The sequence below is a fragment of the Macaca fascicularis genome, chromosome 5 (genome assembly GCF_037993035.2).
Source record: "Macaca fascicularis isolate 582-1 chromosome 5, T2T-MFA8v1.1".
Lineage (NCBI taxonomy): Eukaryota > Metazoa > Chordata > Mammalia > Primates > Cercopithecidae > Macaca > Macaca fascicularis.
Genome location: NC_088379.1, coordinates 16,734,354 through 16,756,667, shown reverse-complemented (window position 1 = coordinate 16,756,667; position 22,314 = coordinate 16,734,354). Strand labels below are relative to the sequence as shown.

Here is a 22,314-nt window from a genome sequence, read left to right as displayed (position 1 = left end):
GCACGTGTTTCACAACCCTGGCTCTTCCTGTGGCAACACAGAGGTGGGTGAGTAACAGTAGATGGCCTGGAAGGCCTACCACGTGCCCCCCACTTGATGTGCCCTTTTGGATGATGACACAAACTCCATGAAATCAGTGTTACGACTCTATTAACAAAAGTAGAAAATGAAGCACAGAGATTTCAGTCATGTAACCAGCAAGGTCCCCCAACGAGTAAGTGGTGGAGGAAGGACTTAAGCCCATGCTGACTGGCTGCAGAGCCCGCACTCTCCCCCACTCCCCACAGCTGCCAACCCTTGGGCAGTGCCAGGGCCCCCATTGTGCTTGGCACCATCTGCTGAAGGTCTCATCTTATTTATTCCTGATAGCAGGGACCCCACTAGCCCACAAGGGCAAGGACCAAGCATCCAGAGGATCTCTTCATCTGTGTGGTGCTTGCGTTTAGCACAAGGCCAGCAGGTGCCAGCCAAATGAACATCATCTGGGTTGAAACCTGTGGGATATGTCTGTCATGTCATTCCTCCCTCTCAGGTAAGAGCTACCTGTTTATGGCTTCCTTGTAATCAGAGCAGGGAGGGATCCGGGAGTCATGGGGGAAACAGACACAAGACGAGAGCCAGGAGCAGAGCTTGGGCTTAATTGTGACCACATTATTAAAACGGCTGAGGCAATGGGGAGGTCACAGCCAAGCCATGCAGCTGTGGGTGGCGCTGAAAAGCAGGCAGCTCATATCCCAAAAGCCAGGCTGTCAGAATGCCAGGGAGCACCACCCTCCTCCTAATTTGCTTCCATCACCTTCCATAGAGCTTCGCCGACACAGTCATCTTCTTTTTTTGCTTCAGGTCATCGTATTCATAGAGACCAAGCACCGCTCCCTCCGCAGCAGCCTGAGCGTCTCCACAGGGATCCACCTCCACAGAAGAGAGCTCCAGGTCTTGAACCTGCCTGCACCCCGCTTGAAAGGACAGAGGAATCAGAAAACTGGCAAAACAGTCCAAGACAATTCAAATAGCACACAGCAGAGGCATGGTGTGGTGTGCTGAGAAAACAGCCCTGGGGTTCAAATCCCAGCCCTGATACCCAAATGTTCTGAGCCTCATTTCCTCTTCTGAAAAATGAAGATGTGAGTGCATTTCACAGAAAGTACCTCACTCCCAGGTGCTGGTGGTGAGGACAGGCTGATGGAAAGAATGAACAGCTCCCCCCGGAGAGCAATACAGGCTCTCAGGAAGTGGCAATTATTCCTAGGATTATTTCTTTTTTTTTTTTTTTTTTTTTTTGAGACGGAGTCTCGCTGTGTCTCCCAGGCTGGAGTGCAGTGGCGTGATCTCGGCTCACTGCAAGCTCCGCCTCCCGGGTTCACGCCATTCTCCCGCCTCAGCCTCCCAAGTAGCTGAGACTACAGGCGCCCGCCACCACGCCCGGCTAGTTTTTTGTATTTTTAGTAGAGACAGGGTTTCACCATGTTAGCCACGATAGTCTCGATCTCCTGACCTCGTGATCCACCCGCCTCGGCCTCCCAAAGTGCTGGGATTACAGGCTTGAGCCACCACGCCCGGCCTTCCTAGGATTATTTCTGAAACACTATGATTTCCTGATGAAGCTTCCCAATTGCCAAGAACTTCTCTGATTAAAAATGGCAGGGAAATGATGATGCTGAAATTATATCCAAGGAACTGAGCAAAGTCCATTATTAACACAGCATTTTATTAAGATCAGGTCAGCAAAAACTCTCAAATAAAAGTTATTAAATAACCACTTCAGTGACATCTGAAGTTAATGAGCATTTACAATATACACAGGCCTAAAGAGTAATCAAGCCAATTATCACTGTTTCAGAAATGTTTTCTAAAGCATCTTTAATCATAGCTCTTGACGGTATTAGGCCCGTCCTGCTGCTTAACACTAAGTGACTCAATGACCTCTGCTGGGACACGCTGGGACAGGCACACATCTTTGGCTAGTGATAAACACGCATGCCACGCTTTGCTTCCTTACTCTCCTTCTTTGTAAAATCTGATGACTCTGTGTTATTTAAAAGTCAGGAAACATCAGGGTGGCATTACAAAAAATCTACGCACTACAGGTTTTGGTAAAACACAGCTCTAACATGACAAGAGCGAACAAATGGTAGTAAAAACACCCAAACAAGATATAGACACATTAAAAATAAAATTCCATTAGCTAACCTTCTGTATTTATCATAAAGCCAAGCATATTCAGCAAGAAGAACTGAATTTTTGTTAAGATGAATTATGTCTGTGTGAACGTGGGAAGGGGTAGCGATTGGTAAAAGGACAAAGGGGGAAAGAGAGGTCATCATAAAGAGTGGATCCTTAGGATTCTTTAAACTTAAAAAGTAAAATAACCTGCAACAGCAGCTCTGATGTTTTCTTTGCCTTCATGCCAGTTTTCCTGTTCGTCGATTCCAGCTGCCTTTTTGCCGAGGCCAACTAGCACCACGCTGGGGAAGTCCTGTCCCACAGATACACCAAATCAACCACTTTATTTCTTTCATGCGTTCATTTCCAGCAGGGAATTTTACACGTGGAAACTCACTGAGCTCCCACACAATTACTTTAACTGTAGCAACAGGACTAAACTCATGGTGAAATTTGGTTGTGGTTTTTTGTTTCTTTAAACCTGTGTGTCCTGGCAAAATTTTATAACTTCTGTGTTTGAGAGGCAGAGTGAGTGAGGATACTTCTGCAAATAATTCTATGTAAGCCAGAGCCACAACCGGATAAAGAAAGCCTTCAGATTGAGGAATATAAGATAGGCAGTACTTTTTGACAGTAATTTGCCTCTTAATCTTAAATGTTTCTGCTTAATACCGGAATAAAATCATACAATCCAACACAAAATGTTTAGTATGACTAGACAGTCACAATACTTGGTATACATTAGGTGCTCACTGAGGGTTTACCAAATGATCATGTTCTTCTCATACCTGATGCAGACCATAAAAGGTTCGAGTCTTGCCTGCCTTCAGAGGTGGTCCAGATCTAAAACAAGAGGAAACAGTCGTTTTAAAACAGGTAGTTTGCTCTGCTCACTTGGGAAGGCACACTTACATACTCACCATTATCACACTATTCTGCTAACTGCTTCCATGGTCTTTTTCACCAATGTTTTTATCCAAATACAGAATGCTCTCAAGCCAGATTTCTTTCTTTCTTTTTTTTTTTTTTGATAGAGACAGGGTCTCATTATGTTGCCTAGGCTGGTCTCAAACTCCTGGGCTCAAGCAATCCTCCCACCTCAACCTCCCAAGGTGCTGGGATGACAGGTGTAATACAGATTCCACTGCTGATCTACCGTGCCCAGCCCAGATTTCTTAGGTGTAGCCTTTCTAATTCTAGCTCAAAAACTATTTAACAAACTTTCAGATTAGATCTAACACAAACATATTTGAAAACAATGGAAAGCAATGCCACAGCTGCACAAGGCATCTGAGCACTGACTGACGCTGAACCCAATGAATCTCAAACTTTTTCAATAAAAGACACAAGACACCAAAAACACTGCAGTAATCTAAGTGGTGTTTGGCCTGGAGGTTGTATATCTATGTGGTTTCTCTACAGACCGGACACCCGAACCGGATACTGACTATCCTGGGCAATTTCCAAACAAAACAGATCCATGACTATAAAAGGCCCATAGCACAGATGCTCTGGAATGCAGCTGACAGCCACCCATTAGGAACGCAGGGTGTTCCTTACTCACAGGTTAGCTTTCGGATTAGTGAATTAATCAGTGCACTTGAGAATGCTCTGTGTACTGCAAGAACTGATAAGAAATTGAGAAGAGATACAAATTCTCTTAATTGATGATTAGTTACCATAATTAGACTGCATCTATTAGATTCTAATTAATACCGTAGTTGCAGTGGTTTAAGTGAATACTTCTATGTCTGCCAAATATAGCGCGCAGTTACAATGTTTCCCTGCTGTCAGGATCTCCAGCCCCACGGAGACTTTTTGTATTTTAACTGTATCCCCAGGTGATTCACAGATATTTTAAATTTTGAGAAACCCTTGCAACTCCAGGCATGCAATAAAAGAGCAAAACCCTTAGGCTGCTATTAACTATCTTAGGGATCCTGCTGTCTCTCACAAGAAAAGGGGAGTTAAAAGAAGTAGAGAGGCTGGTGAGAAGGCAGCTGGGAGGAAGAGGGTGGGGAAAGTGAATTTGAGCTAGGAGGGTGGGCTGAGGAAATCTGGTACTTTCCAGATTATTCTGGATCCCTCCTTCCCAATAGATTTGTGATTGGGCTGGAAATGGCCTGACTTCCCAGAACTGCAGACCCATTCATACTGAAACAAAGTACCAAAGTGCACTCCAAAGACACAGGCTTTCACTTCTGCTTCTGGCCAGAGCACTTCCCAGAATTGTCTCTTCTGACAAAAAGGCACAGAAAAATATTCTTGGCCTGGCACAGTGGCTCACACCTGTAATCCCAGCACTTTGAGAGGCGGAGGCAGGCAGATCACTTGAGGCCAGGGGTTCAACACCAACCTGGCCAACAACGGTGAAACCCATCTCTACTAAAAAAAAAAAAAAAAAAAAAAAAAAAAAGAAAAGAAAAAAAATATATATATATAAATTAGCCAGGAGTGGTGGGGCATGCCTGTGATCCCAGATACTTGGACGTCTGAGGCATGAGAACGACTTGAACCCAGGAGGCAGAGGTTGCAGTGAGTCGAGATCGTGGCACTGCACTCCAGCCTGGGCAACAAAGTAAGACTCTGTTTCAAAAAAGAAAAGAAAAAATACTGTTTTGATTTGGTGGCACTTTAAGAACTAGAGCCCACAAGCAACACTTACATGTTCAAAGTCTCTCTCAGCTTTCCAGCTATCAATTTATCAAAATTCTCTCCTGCACTTGTGAACTGCGGCACATCATCTTCTTTTTCTTTGGAATAGATTCCTAAAACAAGGCCCTGGGAATAAGCAAAAAATATAAATAAAATAGAGTAGATCCCTTAGAGGGGCTCAGGAGTCCCCAAATTCCAGAAGGAACAAATAATTCCACACAAACCTTGTCCTCCCCAAGGACAGAAGAAAGCCAAAAAGGCAGCAGGAGCTGGGCTCAGCTACATGTGCACCTGCCCAAGTGCTTCAGATTCCTGCCAAAGCAAGACCCATCACTACCCGTCCTGGACATTGCCCTGGGTTTTTGTGCTCACTCATGGGAGACAGCTTCACTTTCAAATAGAGCAGAAAGATGTTTTGTTTAAGAAAAATCCATTTAGAAAAATGGATTTGTTACGAAAAATCCAAGTTAGACCCTGAAAGGAATCAGAACATGCCACTCCAAAATGTACCGCTTTGGCACACTGGTTATTTTGAGCTAAAGGCTCTTGAGAAACAGCAGGTGTAGAAGGGCTCTCTGACCTCCCTTTCTCCCTAAAAGCAGGTCATACAAATCCCCATGAGAAAGGTGATCTCCCTGTACCAGGAAAAGGAGAACATTCTTATCACCAGAAACTGGAAGTCAACACCAAAATGGACCTGTACAAATAAACCTACTGAACTTACCCTTATCTTCTATTAGTTCCCCTCCATATGATTTCCTAGTGATTATTCCACAGTTTACTAACCCAAGCCCCTTAGTCTTGTCACATCCCCACAACGTATTGTCCTTTGTTTTAAAAGGTATACAAGCTTTTGGGCCCAACGCTTCTTCAGGTCTTCATTTTCCTCTTGCAGTCTCCCGTATACACGTAAAAATAGTAAATAAAATCTGTATTCTTTTCTCTTAATATATCTTACGTCAGTTTTCTTAGGCCCAGCCACAGAACCTAGGAGGATAGAAGGAAGATTTTCCTCTCCTACAATCCTCAAGTGCAAATCCCAGGTATCCTAGGATGCCGTTCCAATCAAGGCAATGGCTGTGCCTCCCATCATAAGGACTGTTGCCACGTAAGGACTGCGGTCAACACAGAGGCTGTAAGAGAAGTACCAACTTCCTAGAGAGGGTAGAAGCATTCTGCTAAGCACTTAGCGGCTCACTCCCTTCTTCTCCTTTGCAAGTCCCAGGTCTCAAATACCAGAAATGAGGAAGTAAACCTAGTAATACTTAGTATTTACTTTTGCACAGCAATTTATGACTTTAAAAATGTTTCGTCTGCCTGACGGCAATTCTGCGAGGTGGAAAGAACAAGTAGTCTCATTCCCTCTTGACCGATAAGGAAACTGAAACTTAATTTGACAAAGGAGCTCCTGTGTAGTAGGACTGAGAATCCAGATGTCTTCCCACCCATCAGTTGGTCTTTCCACAAAACCACACAGACACTCAGAATAGTGACCTCTCGGTCTTCTCCACCCAAGACAACAGCCTTCCTTGGCATTATTAACTCTGCCAGGTTCTAACTTTCCTAAGATTGTTCACTCCCCGGGAATCAAGCCAACTGGGCAACTGTTATCTGGGTAGGCTGTGGCACAGTACTGGAGACGGCACTGGTCAGGCGACTGGTCCCTTAGCCACTGAGATACCTGCAGGAGACTGGAGCTCAAGCTCCACCTAGAACGTTCTTCTGCAGGGACAATCATCTCTTTCTGGTGCTCAGGTGTGACTCCCAAGCTTGTGCTGGTTCCGAGAGTCATTCCCTTTCCAGATCCTTCACATCTGACGAGCGACCTTCGTAATTTTTTGGAGTTCACTTTTCTTCTGGAAGGTGCTCTTAATTCTGGGAAATGTGGGTCTCTCTGCAAAGCCCTTTTCTCTAGAGAGACATGCATTTCCTCTAGAAACCCTTCCAAACCACTTAACTCCCTGACCTTTCACTTCCGCGGGGGAAAGAGCCCTGTGACTCTGGGACCTCAGAAACCCTTTCACCTTGGCAAACTCCCCCAAGCTCGGGTGGGGGCCCCACCGCTGCGTCCTTCCCCGGGTTACTGCGAGGACCGCGGGTGACAACCGGAGCAAGCGCGCGGCCGAGCGGAGCCAGGTAAAGGGCGGCTACAGCCATCACCCCCTCACCCCAAACGGGAAGCGCGCCCTCAATACGATCCCTGGGGTCCTCAGCGGCCTAGGCCGATCCCCGCAAGGAGAGAATTTTTCTTTTAAACTGATTTTTGCAACTTGGCGTGGACGCCCCGCACACCGCAGCTTCGACCAGTCCAGCAGCCCAGTCGCCCACGGGCATGGCCCCAGCATCGCACCGAGAGCGAGCCGCCGCCTCTCACCTTCGTCATGTCTGCGGCGGAGAGATCCCGGCTCCCGAAACGTCTCACCGCCAGACGTCGGACGACAACTCGCCCCGCAGCCGGAAGAGGCAGCAAGAACATCTTGTCGGCTCAGCCCCTCGCGCCGCCCTCCAGCGAGCACGTGGAGAGCGGTGGGCGGGCGCGCGCCTGGGGGCGTGGCTTTCGGGGTGCAGACGGCGCGCGCGCGAACGGGCTCGGGCGCCCGGCGAGCGGACTTGCGTCTAGGGGGTGGGGCGGATGGGCAGCACCGGCCGACTGGACTGTTGGGACCAACCCGCGGCTGTTGAGGGGACTCAAGGGTGCTCCCGCATTCGTGTGCGTGTGCGCGTGCGCATGCGGGCGGGGGCGAAAAGGCGGGGCTTCCGGACGCGGTTTACAGTCCCGGGACAAACGCGAAGTAGAGGGGCGGGACCGAGAGGGTGACGTCACACGATGGGTGGGACGGAGGCGAGGAGAGCTCTGAGAGCGGGTGTGGGCGGAGCGCTGGGCAACTCCCGGGAAATAGGAACTGAGTGCCAGAGCTTGTTCTCAAAGTTGCTGAATAGTAAGACACTCCTACTGAGTTTTCGTTTTTTTTGTTTGTTTTGTTTTTTTGAGTCGGAGTCTCACTCTGTCGCCCAGGTTGGAGTGCAATGTAGTTATCTCGGCTCACTGCAGCCTCCACCTCCCTAGTTCAAACGATTCTCCTGCCTCATCCTCCGGAGTAGCTGGGATTACCGGCGCCTGCCACCACGCCCAGCTAATCTTTTTTTTTTTTTTTTGAGGCGGAGTCTCCCTCCTGTATCCCTGGCTGGAGTGCAATGGCGCGATCTTGACTCACTGCAACCCCAGCCTCCCGGGTTCAAGAGATTCTCCTGCCTCAGCCTCTCGAGTAGCTGGGACTACAGGCGCCCAACACCACGCCCGGCTAATTTCTGTATTTTTAGTAGAGACAGTGTTTGGCCATCTTGGCCAGGCCGCTCTTGAACTCTTGACCTCCGGTGATCCATCCGCCTCAGCCTCCCAAAGTGCTGGGATTACAGACGTGAGCCACTGTGCCTGGCAAATTTTTGTGTTTTTAGTAGAGGCGAGGTTTCACCATATTGGCCAGGCTGGTCTCGAAATCCTGACCTCGTGATCCGCCTGCCTTGGCCTCACAAAGTGCTGGGATTATAGGCGTGAGCCACCGCTCCCGGCCTGCTGTCATAATATTCTTAGTTATAATATTTGCAAAGGTGGTTTCATTCTTATTGTCTGTTTCCCCCCAGTCGTCTAGGGAGCCATGCCTTTTTCATCTCTGCATAGCGAGTACCTAGATCTAGCATTTAGACTGTCCCTGGAACCAATACAGGGTGCTCATAATATGTTTGAATGAATTCATGATCAAGGTCTAGTGCAGGTAGCAACTATAATTAAAGAACAGGATAGGTGCTATGTGTGGCTTTCAGATAATAGAAGCAAAAACAAAGAGAAAGCTTGAAAGGAGCCAGCAGAATGAGAATGCTATAGATGATTGAGGTGGAGATCTGAGTCAGGAGAATGTGTGGGAGGGTGCTGGCTTGGCTTGGGGGTGGAGAGATCAGGCCTGCCTGGAATAAGAGGTAGTTATACAAAGAGAGTGATGCTGGATTAAAGGGAATCTTGAAAGGCAGGAAGAGACGTTTATTGTGGATGTTGGAGTCAATAGATAGTCTTTGTAGAAGCTGGTGGGGTGGGGTGGTGAAAGCTATTTATGGTTGATAGACACTGGAGTCAAGGGTGGAGAAAGACTGAGCAGTGCTGGGAAGAGTGGTGCCTTGGTGAAAACCAATGCATCATCCAGAGAAACCCTTTTCTTAAAGACAGGGTCTGGCTCTATCGCCCAGGCTGGAGTGCAGTGGCACGATTGTAGCTCATTGTAAACTTGAAGTCTTGGGCTCAAGTGATCCTCCCACCTGAGCCTCCCGAGTAGGTGAGACTACAGGCTTGTGCCACTAGGCCTGGCTTTTGTTTGTTTGTTTGTTTGCTTTTAGTAGAGATGGGGTCTCTCTCTCTTGCTCAGGCTGGTCTCGAACTCCTGGGCTGAAGTGATCCTCCCACAACAGCCTTCCGAAGCACTGGGATTACAAGTGCACGCCACCTTGCCCAGCCCAGAGAAACTGTTGAGGAAATTCCTTTGGGTTATCTTACTCAGATTCTATGGAAGCTTTTTCACAACTCTGTAAATTGCAGACAGTTATGAGATGCAGTCAACTCTTGTCTATAGATATGTAAGTGCTATCCTGTCCAGTTGATATGCATTCAGTTTCTGAATCTCATTATTTACGGTTGACACCTATTATCAGGAGCAGAAGTCCAAGTGCAGTCAAGAATGGGACAGAACAATGATTTACTCACACAGAGAAGAGACAGAGCGGAAGCAGCTTCAATAGTGGGTGTTGGTCCCCCATGGCCAATGGGTCCCCCTGCAGCAGACACAGGGCAATTGGCCTCCATGTACCTCTCTTGTGCTATAGCAGCATGACCCTTTGACACCCCGCCCCTGCCCTGACTACCTACACTCACCCCACCAGCACAGAGTGTGAAACACTGAGAGCTGGGGAGTGTGTCTGAAGGTCGTTGATGCGCACACTGCACACACTGAACACCTCGAGCCATGTTTCTGTTGTGCTAAAATGGAGTGTTCACTGTCTACATTGCCCTGGTGAGACAGGGGTGCCACACCATTCGCAGGCCACATGTCCTTTCATCAGTGACTGTGTGAGTGGGATGTTCCATTGTTCAATGGCTCCATGTCCCTGTGGATGACAGGGTGCGTGGCAAGTCCATCATATTCCATGGAAGTCAGTGGTGCACGCCTGTAATCCCAGCTACTTGGAAGGCTGAGACAGGAGAATTGCTTTAACCCGGGAGGTGGAGGTTGTAGTGAGCCAAGATCATGCCATTGCACTCCAGCCTGGGCAACAAGAGCGAAACTCTGTTTCAAAAAAAAAAGATCCACCCATTGTTGTATTGCTTGGACAATGAAAGAGGTTCCTTGGTCAGAGTGAGGTCTCTTGGGGTATCCAAAAACATAAGTTCTTTTCAAGGGCCCCTATGGTAGCTATAGCATCCATAGGACAGACTGGAATGGCAACACCATAGCCTGAGTAGGTGTCAGTGGCAGCGAGGCACCAATGGGGCCCATGGCTAGGGGTCAAGGGTCCAATGAGGTCAACCTACCAGACTTAGGTGTGTCCTAGTCCTCAGTTTATGTGCCTTAATTTTCCTCTCGAAACAATTTAGGCCCATTGGCAAGAATCACAAGATTGTACTGCATCCTTAGTCTCATCTTTCAGGATCATCCCTCAGGCCTTGGCGCCTTCTTGTGTCTGTGGCGGACTTCCATGTCTAGTGGGTTGATGTATCAAGCAGGCGGTTGTCACTCATAGGGCATAAGCTTGATCGGCGAGAGTTTCATTCATGATCCATCTCAAAAGGCCATTTTCCATGAGCATCCACGTGAGTGACATATATTCATCCTTCCCAGTCAGCAAGCTGCTTCCATAGTTCTTGTCCCCACATGGGGGATCTCTCAGTAGTCCAGTCATTCAGCTGCCATTCCCCAATCACATGTTAGACTCTTGGCAACATCCCATGAGTCAGTGAAAAGTAGCAAGGTATAGTGGTAGGTGTGGCCTGCGTGGTCATCACCACTGCACACAGTTTGGCCCATTGGGGAGAACATTCATATCCAGTCAAGTCAAAAGATGACCATCTGGTGGCCAGATGGTAGCAGTCACAAGCCAGGGCACCCCATTTGCTTTGTTTTGAAGACTCATCAGTAAACCATGTCATACCATTGGCAGGTACATCTTTGAATCTTGGACCCCAGGTCACCACTGGAGGGGCAAAGCATTAACAGTGGGTCTCTTTTGCTAACTGGCTATTTGTTCATGGAGGATTTTAGTTCCTGTGGTCCTGGCTGGGCCTGATCTTGGATGTTCCGTTTCCATTTGCTGATTAAGCTCTATTGAGCCTATCCAATTATATTGATAGGATTCATAAACACGAAAGTGAGAATGGGCAGTTTAGGTCATAGCATCATACGCAGCGCTCTGGCTATAGGATGCTCAGCCTCCACCAGTGCCCAATAGCAAGCAAGGAGCTGCTGTTTGAAAGGGGTGTATCTGGTGGCTGCCTCAGGCAATTATATGTCAAAGATTGGAGAGGCTGGTGTCCTCTAGTGGCAGTTTCCTGCTGCCACAGATTCCAATTGGCATGTGTGGATTTTGGGGTCACCAGCAGTTCTGTGGGGCCAGCAGGCTCCAAAGGCTGCAAAGGCAGTGTCTGGTCCATGGTTTATTAAACAACTTCCAAGGCTACTGCTGCAAAGGACCCTGTTTCAACTGGCCTCATCCTTAACTGTGCCATTTGGCCTGAGACATTTGCGTCTATATTGTCCCTTTATCGAACAGATGTGCCAGCCAGGCTGCGTGAGACTTCCCTGGCATTCGTCCATATTTGTCCTTCCATTTTTGTGTTTCATTCTCAGAGAAGGACCTCATTTCCACAGTTCTGTTTTCAGCAGTGCCATTGGTGGTTCTGTGTTGAGTGCAAACAGATCTTATTTGAGGCCAGCAAGTGACTGGGATAGGTGAAACTCTCTGCACTAGGGGCTCCTCCCACTTCCGTCTGACATTGTCTGTGGCCCCTGGGACACCATGGGAATATCACCCCGTGATCAGAGGGAGGCCAGCCTCCCTTGCCCCCTACACCCTAGAGAGTCTGCAACACCCTGGGGCAATGTGGCTGACAAGCCCTTGCATTTCTACCCCATCATGATGCGTCTCATAGAGACTTGCTCACTGAGCCAAACTGTCAAGCAAGTGACATCTGTTGCCTATTATCAGGAACAGAAGACCCAGCCCTTCCGCCCACTGCATTCTGGTGTCTGAGTCACCAACGGAAGCACAACACAGTTGAACCCTGAATGGAACAGTGCTTTACTCACACAGAGAAGAGACAGCAAAATTAGCTTCAATAGTGCATGCTGGTCCCCCATGACCATGAGTCCCCTCGCAGCAGACACACTCCCCCACACCTGTTTCATGCAGCAGCAGAAGGACCCTGTCTCCTCCCTGCCCCTGTGGGGTCTAAAATACTGATGCCAGAGGCATCCCTGAGGGCCATTAATGCACCTGCTTAAACAGGACAAAGGAGCACACATTGAGCCTGAAACGGGGAAAGACATTCCCGCACAAGGTGATAAGCAGGGCCCAGGCTGTGTGGGCTCTTTGTCTCTGTTTTTGTTGAGACGAGTTTCGCTCTTCTTGCATAGGCTGGAGTGAAATGGTGTGGTCTTAGCTCACCACAACCTCCACCTCCCGGGTTCCAGCGATTCTCCTGCCGCAGCCTCCCGAGTTCCTGTGATTACAGGCATGCACCACCACACCCGGCTTACTTTGTATTTTTAGTAGAGATGGCATTTCTCCATGTTGGTCAGGCTGGTCTCGGACTCCTGACCTCAGATGATACGCCTGCCTTGGCCTCCCAAAGTGCTGTGATTACAGGCATGAGCCACCACGCCCGGCCAGGATCTTTGTCTTCTCTTTTATCTCTTAGGAAATGTTCCAGGCCCTTTTTTTTTTTTTTTTTTTTGAAACACAGAGTCTTGCTCTGTCGCCCAGGCTGGAGCACAGTGGCACAATCTTGGCTCACTGAAACCTCCACCTCCTGAGTTCAGGTGATTCTCCGGCCTCAGCCTCCTGAGTAGCTGCGATTACAGACATGCGCCACCATACTTGGCTAATTTTTGTATTTTTAGTAGAGATGGGACTTTGCCATGTTGGCCAAGCTGGTCCCAAACCCCTGACCTCAGGTGATCCGCCCGCCTCGACTTCCCAAAGTGCTAGGATTACAGGTGTGAGCCACTGTGCTGGTCCCAGGCTCGTTTTTATGTGGCTAAGGAGGGGGTCAAAGGGCTGTGTGAATGAGGCTGCCTTCCCCAACATTCGGTGCATAGTTTCCATCCTCAAGGTCTGTGGTTGCTGCCGTGTCAGCTAGGCAGGAGGAAGGGGAAAGACCAATGGCACCCACCCAGTTGAGTCATGCCCTTTCAAGAACGCTTTTCAACAACTTCCGCCTACATTCCACTGGCCATCCCTGTCTGGAAGGAGGGCTGCTATCCTGAATAAAATCTGGGTTCTAAAACTAGAAAAGAGAGAAAGTCTCAGCTAGGTGCAGTGGCTCATGCTTGTAATCCCAGCACATTGAGAGGCCGAGGTGGGAGGATCGCTTGAGCCCAGGAGTTCAAGGATGCAGTGAGCTATGGTTGTACCACTGCACTCCAGCATGGGCAACAAGAGTAAGACTTTGTCTGGGATGTCAGGGAGAGTGGTGGGAGGAGAGAGAGAGAGAGAGAGTATATGTGGATATTGTCTAGGCAACAAGCAATTTCTGCCCATGTAGTAATTACTAGTCATCTCACAGGTCAAGGCACAAATTTAGTTCCCCAAAGAAACATTTTCTTGATGCCTGCACCTAGATCAGGTCCTCTGTGTCTATGATTTTTAACCTCTCATACTCTTTTTTCTTTCACAGGGCTTATTGCCATGCCAATTAAATCATTCTTATGGCCCTTCCAATACCCTGTGGCCCATGAGGACAGGAACCATGTCTATCTTATTCACCATTGTATTTCTAGTGCCCGCTATTGCCACTGGCACATAGTAGGTGCTCAACAAATATTTGTTGAATGAATGACTGAAAGGGTTTTCATTTAGTACCTGGCATTTTACTATAAGGAAGGGGTCAGAAACCAATGTTTCAGGCCTTTCCATCATCCTGCCACCTGTAGAATGCAGATGCAGTAGAATGTAGATGCTGTGAATGGAGCTTCCGGAGCTATCTTGGCCTGTGAAGACAAAGCCACACCCTAGGGATGGTGGAGTAGACAGGGGAGGGAGCCTGGGTCCATAGTGGCTTCATGGACATTCTATACAAGTCCTGGACAGCAAGCCCACACTTCTTTAATGCGAATGTGTAAGTCATGGTGCATTTCAGTTACTGTTGATTTGGGCTGGCTGTCACATGTTGCCAACTCTAACCTTCATAAATCAGTGAGGTTCACAGGTACAAGGTATCTTCCCCAAGGCCAAGCTACAGTTCTCCGAGCAGGGATTTGGACCTTGGCCTGTTGAGCCCTAGGGTCTGTACCTTTAACCCTTAAGTTACAGAACTTCCAGAAATCTCAGAAAAAATTGTGTTGACATTAAAGCAGCAAATAGAACTTTGCACTTGTCATGAGTAGTAGGGATTACTCACTGGACTTTTTCACACCACTTTATAGCAAGGCTCAGAAAGAACTATTGTTCACATTCTTTTTTATCTTTTGTATTTAAATAAAGCTACTGAACAACATGAGGCTCTGCCTATGCCTACATTAAAGCGGCTTGACCATCAACTACTTGACGGTCTTACTCTGTTTTCATCATGTTATTATTAGAGGCAAATACAATTGCTTCTCGGCCTTTTAGCTAAGATCCAGTGCAGAGCCAAGTACAGTGTCTGCTTCAATGTATGTTTAATCAGTGAATGATAGATTTCACTGAAACAAATGGAGGGTTTCTTTAGCTCTAACCCGTTAGTCAACGGAAAAGCAACATAAGCAAATACAATTACCTAATCATGTTTGTTTTCTAATAACTGCCTATATTTTGAATTTCAGTCTTGCACTAGAATATTAGTTCTTTTCCCCAGGGGGAGAAATTCTAAACTCTATCCAAAGCAAGTTGAGTGTTAGAATTTGGATCAATTTGGGGGGCTGTGAAGGCAACTGATTTGTTCTCCAGCAGAGCAGTGATCAGGTAATAGAACTATCTGTGGAGGAAGTAGAGGACACTTCAATTCCTGGACAATTAAACTATCTGTAAAGCACATGTACCTGATTTCCTGTTTGATGAATTCATTTAGTTTTGTGAATTTTTTAAGTTAAATGTGAGGATTAATTTTATTATTTTACTATCGGTAGAATGGACTTGTAAGTGAAAAGAAACTCAATAATTATTTAACTTTTTAAATTATTTTTTTTGTTCCTATTCCATATGAGGAAAATCAGTTTTTTAAAAAATTTGAGTTTCATCTTTGGTTTAGTGTGTTTGGTCTTTTTAGATAAGTATAGAGCTGGAAAGAAATATTCTGGACTTTTTAGAAACTTAACTCCTAAATATGACCTGTACTTGGTACAATATTTAGATGTTAAAGCTAGCTTATTATTATTTTTTAAACTTTTAGGTTCGGGGTACATGTGCAGGTTTGTTACATAGGTAAACTGTGTGACACATGGGTTTGGTGTACAGATAATTTTTGTCACCTGGGGAATAAGCATATGTATTTTTTCTGATCCTCTCCCTCCTCCCATCCTTCATCCTCAAGTAGGCCCCAGTGTGTTTTTGGCCTTCTAGTACCCATGTGTTCTTTTTCACACTAGCTTATCTTAATACCCCTTTAAGACTTTTCAGGAGGGGTTGAAATCTGAGCCAATGCTGAGTCAATGTGTATTTTGACCTTCTTACTTACATGCATCGGAGGCCAACCTGTTGAACATCCCTTCATCATCACTGGCCAAGGAGCATCTATTGCATATTTTCCCCTCATCCTTGTTTTAATGCCACTTTCTAGTCTAATTTGTTGCCAGTAACAAATACCAGCATTTGTTAATGTTGTTTAAATCAATACGATTGCACTGTATATTACAAATGCTGAATAAACTCATGGCTATGTACAAATCGAAGTTTAATGTTTTAAACTAATATATGTGAAACTTTGAAATCTGTTTTAATAAAACAGTCCTCGAAGATGTATTTCAATTAGAAGGAATCTCAGGCTGAGTGTGGTGGCTCACACCTGTAATTCCAGCACTTCAGGAGGCCTAGGAAGGAGGGTTGCTTGAATCCAAGAGTTTGAGACCAGCCTGGGAAACATAGTGAGGCCCCCGTCTCTACAAAAATAAAAACAAAAAAATTATCCAGGTATGGTGGTGTGTGCCTGTAGATCCGGCTACTCAGGAGGTTGAGATGGGAGGATCCCTTGAGCCCAGGAGATCTAGGCTGCACTGAGCCATGACCATACTACCGCACTCCAGCATGGGTGATAGAGTGAGACCTTGTCTCTCAAAAGAAAAAAAGAAAAGAAAAGAAAAAGGAAGGAACCTCATGTGCAAAGATCATTGGCAAATTTATCTCCTGAGTGAGATGATAACAGCTACTACTATATATTAGGTATCTACTAAGCACAAATAAAGACTGAACATCTTTTTTTGTTGTTGTTATTTGTATCCATTTATTATTTGTTTTTAAGAAGGAGTCTCGCTCTGTTGCCCAGGCTGGAGTGTAGTGGCATAATCTCGGCTCACTGCAACCTCTACCTCCTGGGTTCAAGTGACTCTCCTGCCTCAGCCTCCTGAGTAGCTGAGATTACAGGCACCCACCACCATGCCCAGCTAAATTTTGTATTTTAGTAGAAATGGTGTTTCACCGTGTTGGTCAGGCTGGTCTAGAACTCCTGACCTTAATAGATCCACCTGCCTCGGTCTCCTAAAGTGCTGGGATTACAGGTGTGAGCCATGAACATCTGTTTAACATATGGTTTTTAAAAAAAAACATTGATCTATTTCTCATCTCTTTGTCTTTTTGTTTATGAACTTCTTATTTCTGGTACGAAATATTTTCATTTCCCAGAGCTTGCTTTTCTCATCGATGCAATACTTGCTATTGTCTTTCCGTGGATATTAATTACACTTTATCTGAAGATTTTTTTTACTGCTCTCTGAATTGGCCCTGTTTGTTCTGACTTCTGATTTCTTCTTTGTTTGTTTTGGTCTCTCACTTTGATGTTGGCAGGATTTCTTCCAATGCCTGGTGATCTTTGACTGTTGAATAAGTGGGGGACTGGGGGTGGGGAGGGGGGAAGGGTTGAAAAAGTAACTATGTTAGTACTACGTTCACTTAATAGCTTTCCAGGTGATGGGATCAATTGTACCCCAAACCTCAGCATCATTCAATATACCCATGTAAAAACCTGCACCTGTGCCCCCAAATCTAAAATAAAAATTGAAAGTATCAAAAAACAAAAAAGCAGACAAACAAAAAGTGAGGACTGAAAGGCCAAATGAACCTCTTCGTGCTCATGGTAAGGACCTGATAATTGGGGTTTCTTTAGGTATTACCTTGGCGTGATTAGGTGGGACTCCATCATTTCATTGGGACATCACCAAATGTCAAACTCTACAAGCCTTTTCTCTTGGGCTTCCGCTTTCCCCTAAAGGGGATCCTTCAATTGCCCATCTGTCTTAATAGCCTGACTGCTAGTTTTTTTGGGAGCAAATCAGGAGAAATATATCTGGGGTCAGATAATCCAGTCTGTAGCTTTTCACTTCATGTCCCTATTTTCTGTTAGGTGTCTCCCCCTCCCTGACCTGGGTCTGGGCCCCCCAAATCTGGAGTATCTCTGATTCAACCCCTTTAGAAAGAAAATCTAGTCTTCTAATAAGTTGTGAAAAAGTGCATTTACCTGGGGGAAGGTAAATAAAACATGGGTAAAGACCTGAGATATTATTTCGTGTTTCTGTTTATGTTTTCTTCCTTCCTGTGTAATCTGGTCTCAGGATTGCTTTGTCAATTAAGAATTAAGAGGATGTTCTCAGTGTAACTGTATCACAGACTGCATAATGTATTCCTCCTCAGATTACTGGGATGGAATTTCGGCATGTGTGTCCGTTCATTTATTCAGCAAATATTTATTGAATGCCTGCTTTGTTTCAGGCAGTGCTCTAGTCACTTGGGGATACAGCAGTTGAGCAAGACGAGCAAGAGTGTCCTGAGGTACAAGGGCCCCAGCGTTGATCCATTCACTTCATTCCTTCACTTACTCCTGAGCCCAGCATTTTATCTATTTGCTTAATTCCTTCACTTACTCATGAGCCCCAGCATTGATCTATTTGCTTCGCTCCTTCACAATAAATACACTGAGGACCTACTATATGGCAGGTAATGAGATAGGCACACAGGGGTATAAGATAAACAAGGGACGCAGTCTCCGCCTTTACTCAGCACATGGTGCAGCAAGGAAGAAAGACAATTCAGCAGCGTGAGCTGAGCACAGCATGTGAGAGGGGAGTTCACGGGGCTCCAAGAGCACAGAGCAGAAGGCTCTTACCTAATTCATGAGTCAGGAAAGTTCTCCCATAAAAATTAACACTAAAGCTGCGACCTGAATGACAAGCAAGACTGATACAGGTGAGGAGAGAAGGTGAGTGAAGGGCTTGAGGAAGGGCAGAAGAAGGTGGCCGGTCTTTCACGGAACTGGAAGAAGGTGGATGTGGCTGCAGTATAGATAGTGAAGGGAAGATGGAGCTGGACAGGTGAGCAGGGTCCAGTGGTTGAATGCTTTTGTGGGCCACAGGATAGAGCTGATGGTGGCTTGTCCTATATGGGGCTGAAGCAGAGAGAGAGGTGGAAAATTGCCATGCTGCTTGGAGGGTAGGATCAAGATGACTTCATGATGGACTGGATCTGAAGTGAGGGAAAGGGGAAATTTAGAGATGACTCCTAAACTTCTAGTTTAAGCAACAAGGTGGGTATCCTGCTTTCAACTGAGAATGAAGACCCAGGAGGAGAAGCAACTGTAGTGAGGGTAATGAAGGAGGCAGCAAGGAAAACAGCTCCATTTTGCACAAATTGAGTCTGAGGAACCCAAGGATATCCCAGTGGAAAGATGCAATAGGCAACTGGGTATATGGGTCTGGAGAGCAGGTGAGTCATGCTGGCTAGTGATGCCAATTTTGGAAGCATTAGCATATAGCTAGAGTAGAATGTGCAGTCTAGGGAAGGTGATGTGTTTTGTTACTGTTTCGCTTTGGTTTTTGTTTTGAGACAGGGTCTCACTCAATTGCCCAGGCTGCAGTGCAGTGGCGCGACCTCAGCTCACAGCAACCTCCGTCTCCTGGGTTCAAGCGATTCTCCTCAGGCTCCCGATTAGCTGGGATTACAGGCATATGCCACCATGCCCAGCTAATTTTTTTTTTTTTCAGCAGAGACGAGGTTTCACCACGTTGGCCCGGCTGGTCTCGAACTCCTGACCTCAAGTAAACCACTCGTCTCGACTTCCCAAAGTGCTGGGATTACGGGCATGAGCCTCTGTGCCCGACCAGGTGATGTGTTTTTGTTTGGTGCACAGTGATATGCTTACTTTTTAAAACATTTTTTTTTTTAATTTCCAAAAAATTATTGGTGGCTGGGTGCGGTGGGAGGATCACGAGGTCAGTAGTTCAAGACCAGCCTAACCAACATGGTGAAACCCCTTCTCTACTAAAAATACAAAACTTAGCCAGATGTGGTGGTGTGTGCCTGTAATCTCAGCTACTCAGGAGGCTGAGGCAGGAGAATCTCTTGAACCTGGGAGGCAGAGGTTGCAGTGAGCCAAGATCACGCCGCTGCACTCCAGCCTGGGCAACAGAGCAAGACTCTGTCTCAAAAAAAAAAAAAATTACTGATTTACAGAAGGTTGGAAAGAAAGTACAGAGAGATTCCACTTACTCTTCACCGGTTTTCCCCAGTGGTTACTTCTACGTCTAGCTAATTAGTGTAATATCAAAACCAGGGAAGGTGCATTGGTCTAAGGTGGTCATACAGTTAAATGTTCTTTTATCATTTGTGTAGATTTTTGTAATCACCACTGGTGTCAAGATACCAACCTATTCCATCACCACAAAGATCCTTCTTGAGCTACCCCTTTGTAGTCACACTTACTGCCTCATATCCCTAACCCTTGGCAACCTCAAATTTGTTCTCTAGCTCTATAATTGTATTATCTCTAGAATGCTATATAAGTGGAATCATAACGTATGTGAACTTGTTGGAATCTTGCACTATTGCCCAGGCTGGAGTGCAGTGGTGTGATCTCGACTCACTGCAACCTCCATCTCCCAGGTTCAATTGATTCTCCTGCCTCAGCCTCCCAAGTAGCTGGGATGTAGTGAACTTTTGAGATTGACTTTGTCACCCAGCATTTGCTCTTGAGATCCATTCAAGCTGTCATGTATACCAGTAGTTCACTCCTTTTTATTGCAGAGTATTATTCCATGGAATGGATGCATCACAGTTTTGTTTTGTTTTATTTTTCTGTCATTCACCTATTGAAGGACATTTTGGTTGCTCCCAGTTTTTGGTAATTCCCAATAAAGCTGCTACGACATTTGTGTACAAGCTTTCATGTGGAAATAAGTTTTCATTTTTCTGGGATAAATGCCCAGGAGTATAAATGCTGGGTCATGTGATGTACATTTGTACATTTAGTTTCTTTCTTTTCTTTTCCTTTCCTTCCTTCCTTCCTTTCTTTCTTTCTTTCTTTCTTTCTTTCTTTCTTTCTTTCTTTCTTTCTTTCTTTCTATTTCTCTCTTTCTCTCTCTCTTTCTCTCTCTCTTTCTCTCTCTCTTTCTCTCTTTCTTGTCTTGCTCTGTCACCCGGGCTGGAGTGCAGTGGCTCAATCTTGGCTCACTGCAACATCCGCCCCCTAGCCTCAAGCAATTATCCTGCCTCAGCCTCCTGAGTAACTGGGATTACAGGTGCATGCCACCACAGCCAGCTAATTTTTGTATTTTTAGGAGACACGGAATTTCACCATGTTGGCCAGGCTGGTCTTGAACTCCTGCCCTGAAGTGATCCACCCACCTGGGCCTCCCAAAGTGCTGAGATTACAGGTGTGAGCCACCGCACCCAGCCCCATTTAGTTTTTGAAAAATAAACTGTTGCCTTCTTGCTGGCTGTCTTTCTGCCACCATCCTGGTCTCATGTTCCCTTCACTAAATGCCTGGTGAAGCCACAGAAACCATTCCTACTACAGAGCAGGAGTTGCCACAGCCCCAGGTGGAGACCAGGTCTGGAACAGAACCTGACGGTGATAAATCAGTACCAGAGCTCGAGGATCGGAATTCCACAGAGACACCACACAAACAGCCCAACTGGCAGCAGTAGCTGAAATCAATGAGTGTCAATCAGTAAAGCAAAACAGAGTTAGAGTGAAAAGAAGGCATGTAAAGCTATGTCCAAACTCGGTCTTCCGTAGATTACAGGGGTTACTCCAGTCACTACTGGAAATCTAAGAATATCTTCTTTGTCATCACAAAACCAGATGTCTACAAGAACCCTGCTTCAGATACCTACGTAGTTTTTGGGGAAGCCAAGATCAAGGATTTATCTTTTTTTTTTTTTTTTTTTTGAGATGGAGTCTCGCTCTGTCGCCCAGGCTGGAGTGCAGTGGCCGCATCTCAGCTCACTGCAAGCTCCACCTCCTGGGTTTACGCTATTCTCCTGCTTCAGCCTCTCGAGTAGCTGGGACTACAGGCGCCCGCCACCTCACCCAGCTAGTTTTTTGTATTTTTTAGTAGAGACGGGGTTTCACCGTGTTAGCCAGGATGGTCTCGATCTCCTGACCTCGTGATCCACCCGTCTCGGCCTCCCAAAGTGCTGGGATTACAGGCTTGAGCCACCGCGCCCGGCCAGGATTTATCTTAACAAGCATGGTTAGCACCTGCCGAGACACAGCGTGAGCTGTCTCGAGCATTCAAGAAAACACATAGACTCCAACTGTACAAGAGGAGACTGGAGAGGAACAGGTTGATGATACAGGTGTGGAAGTTAAGGACGTAGTATTGGTCATGTCACAAGCAAATGTGTTGGGAGCAAAGGCAGTGGGAGCCCTGAAGAACAATGGTAATGATATTGTAACAGCTATTATGGAGTTAGCAATGTGATCTCCTGAAAATGACTTTTTTTCTGTGTTTCAAAAGAATAACTGCATCTTGGTTTGAAATTTGTACCTGTTTCTATCCTAAGTAAAATTATGGCTTCTTGTTGGAAAAATATTAGAATAAAATAAACATTCAAATTATGCAAAGTCCCACAATCACTGCACTCCCAGCCCAGGCGATTATTAATGGCTAACCACTTGCCTTTTAAAGAATTTCATTGGCTAGGCGTGGTGGCTCACGCCTGTAATCCCAGCACTTTGGGAGGTCGAAGCGGGCAGATCACGAGGTCAGGAGATCGAGACTATCCTGGCTAACACGGTGAAACCCCGTCTCTACTAAAGATACAAAAAATTAG

At 46.2% G+C, this 22,314-nt stretch overlaps 1 protein-coding gene and 1 pseudogene across 1 annotated transcript in view; one reads left to right on the top strand and one right to left on the bottom strand.

The window, feature by feature from the left end:
• Positions 1-7,325, bottom strand: part of LAP3 (leucine aminopeptidase 3) — a 31,003-nt gene extending 23,678 nt beyond the window's left edge. Inside the window, exons 1-5 of the mRNA XM_005554543.4 lie at positions 7,193-7,325; positions 4,829-4,944; positions 2,952-3,006; positions 2,371-2,476; positions 797-956 (exon numbers count right to left, since the gene is read on the bottom strand). Of these exons, the coding sequence (XP_005554600.1) occupies positions 797-956; positions 2,371-2,476; positions 2,952-3,006; positions 4,829-4,944; positions 7,193-7,294 (539 nt within the window). The 5' untranslated portion in view covers positions 7,295-7,325. The remainder of the gene's footprint in view (positions 1-796; positions 957-2,370; positions 2,477-2,951; positions 3,007-4,828; positions 4,945-7,192) is intronic.
• Positions 7,326-21,015: 13,690 nt separating this feature from the next.
• Positions 21,016-22,044, top strand: LOC102133046 (nascent polypeptide-associated complex subunit alpha-like; annotated as a pseudogene).
• Positions 22,045-22,314: the final 270 nt, after the last annotated feature.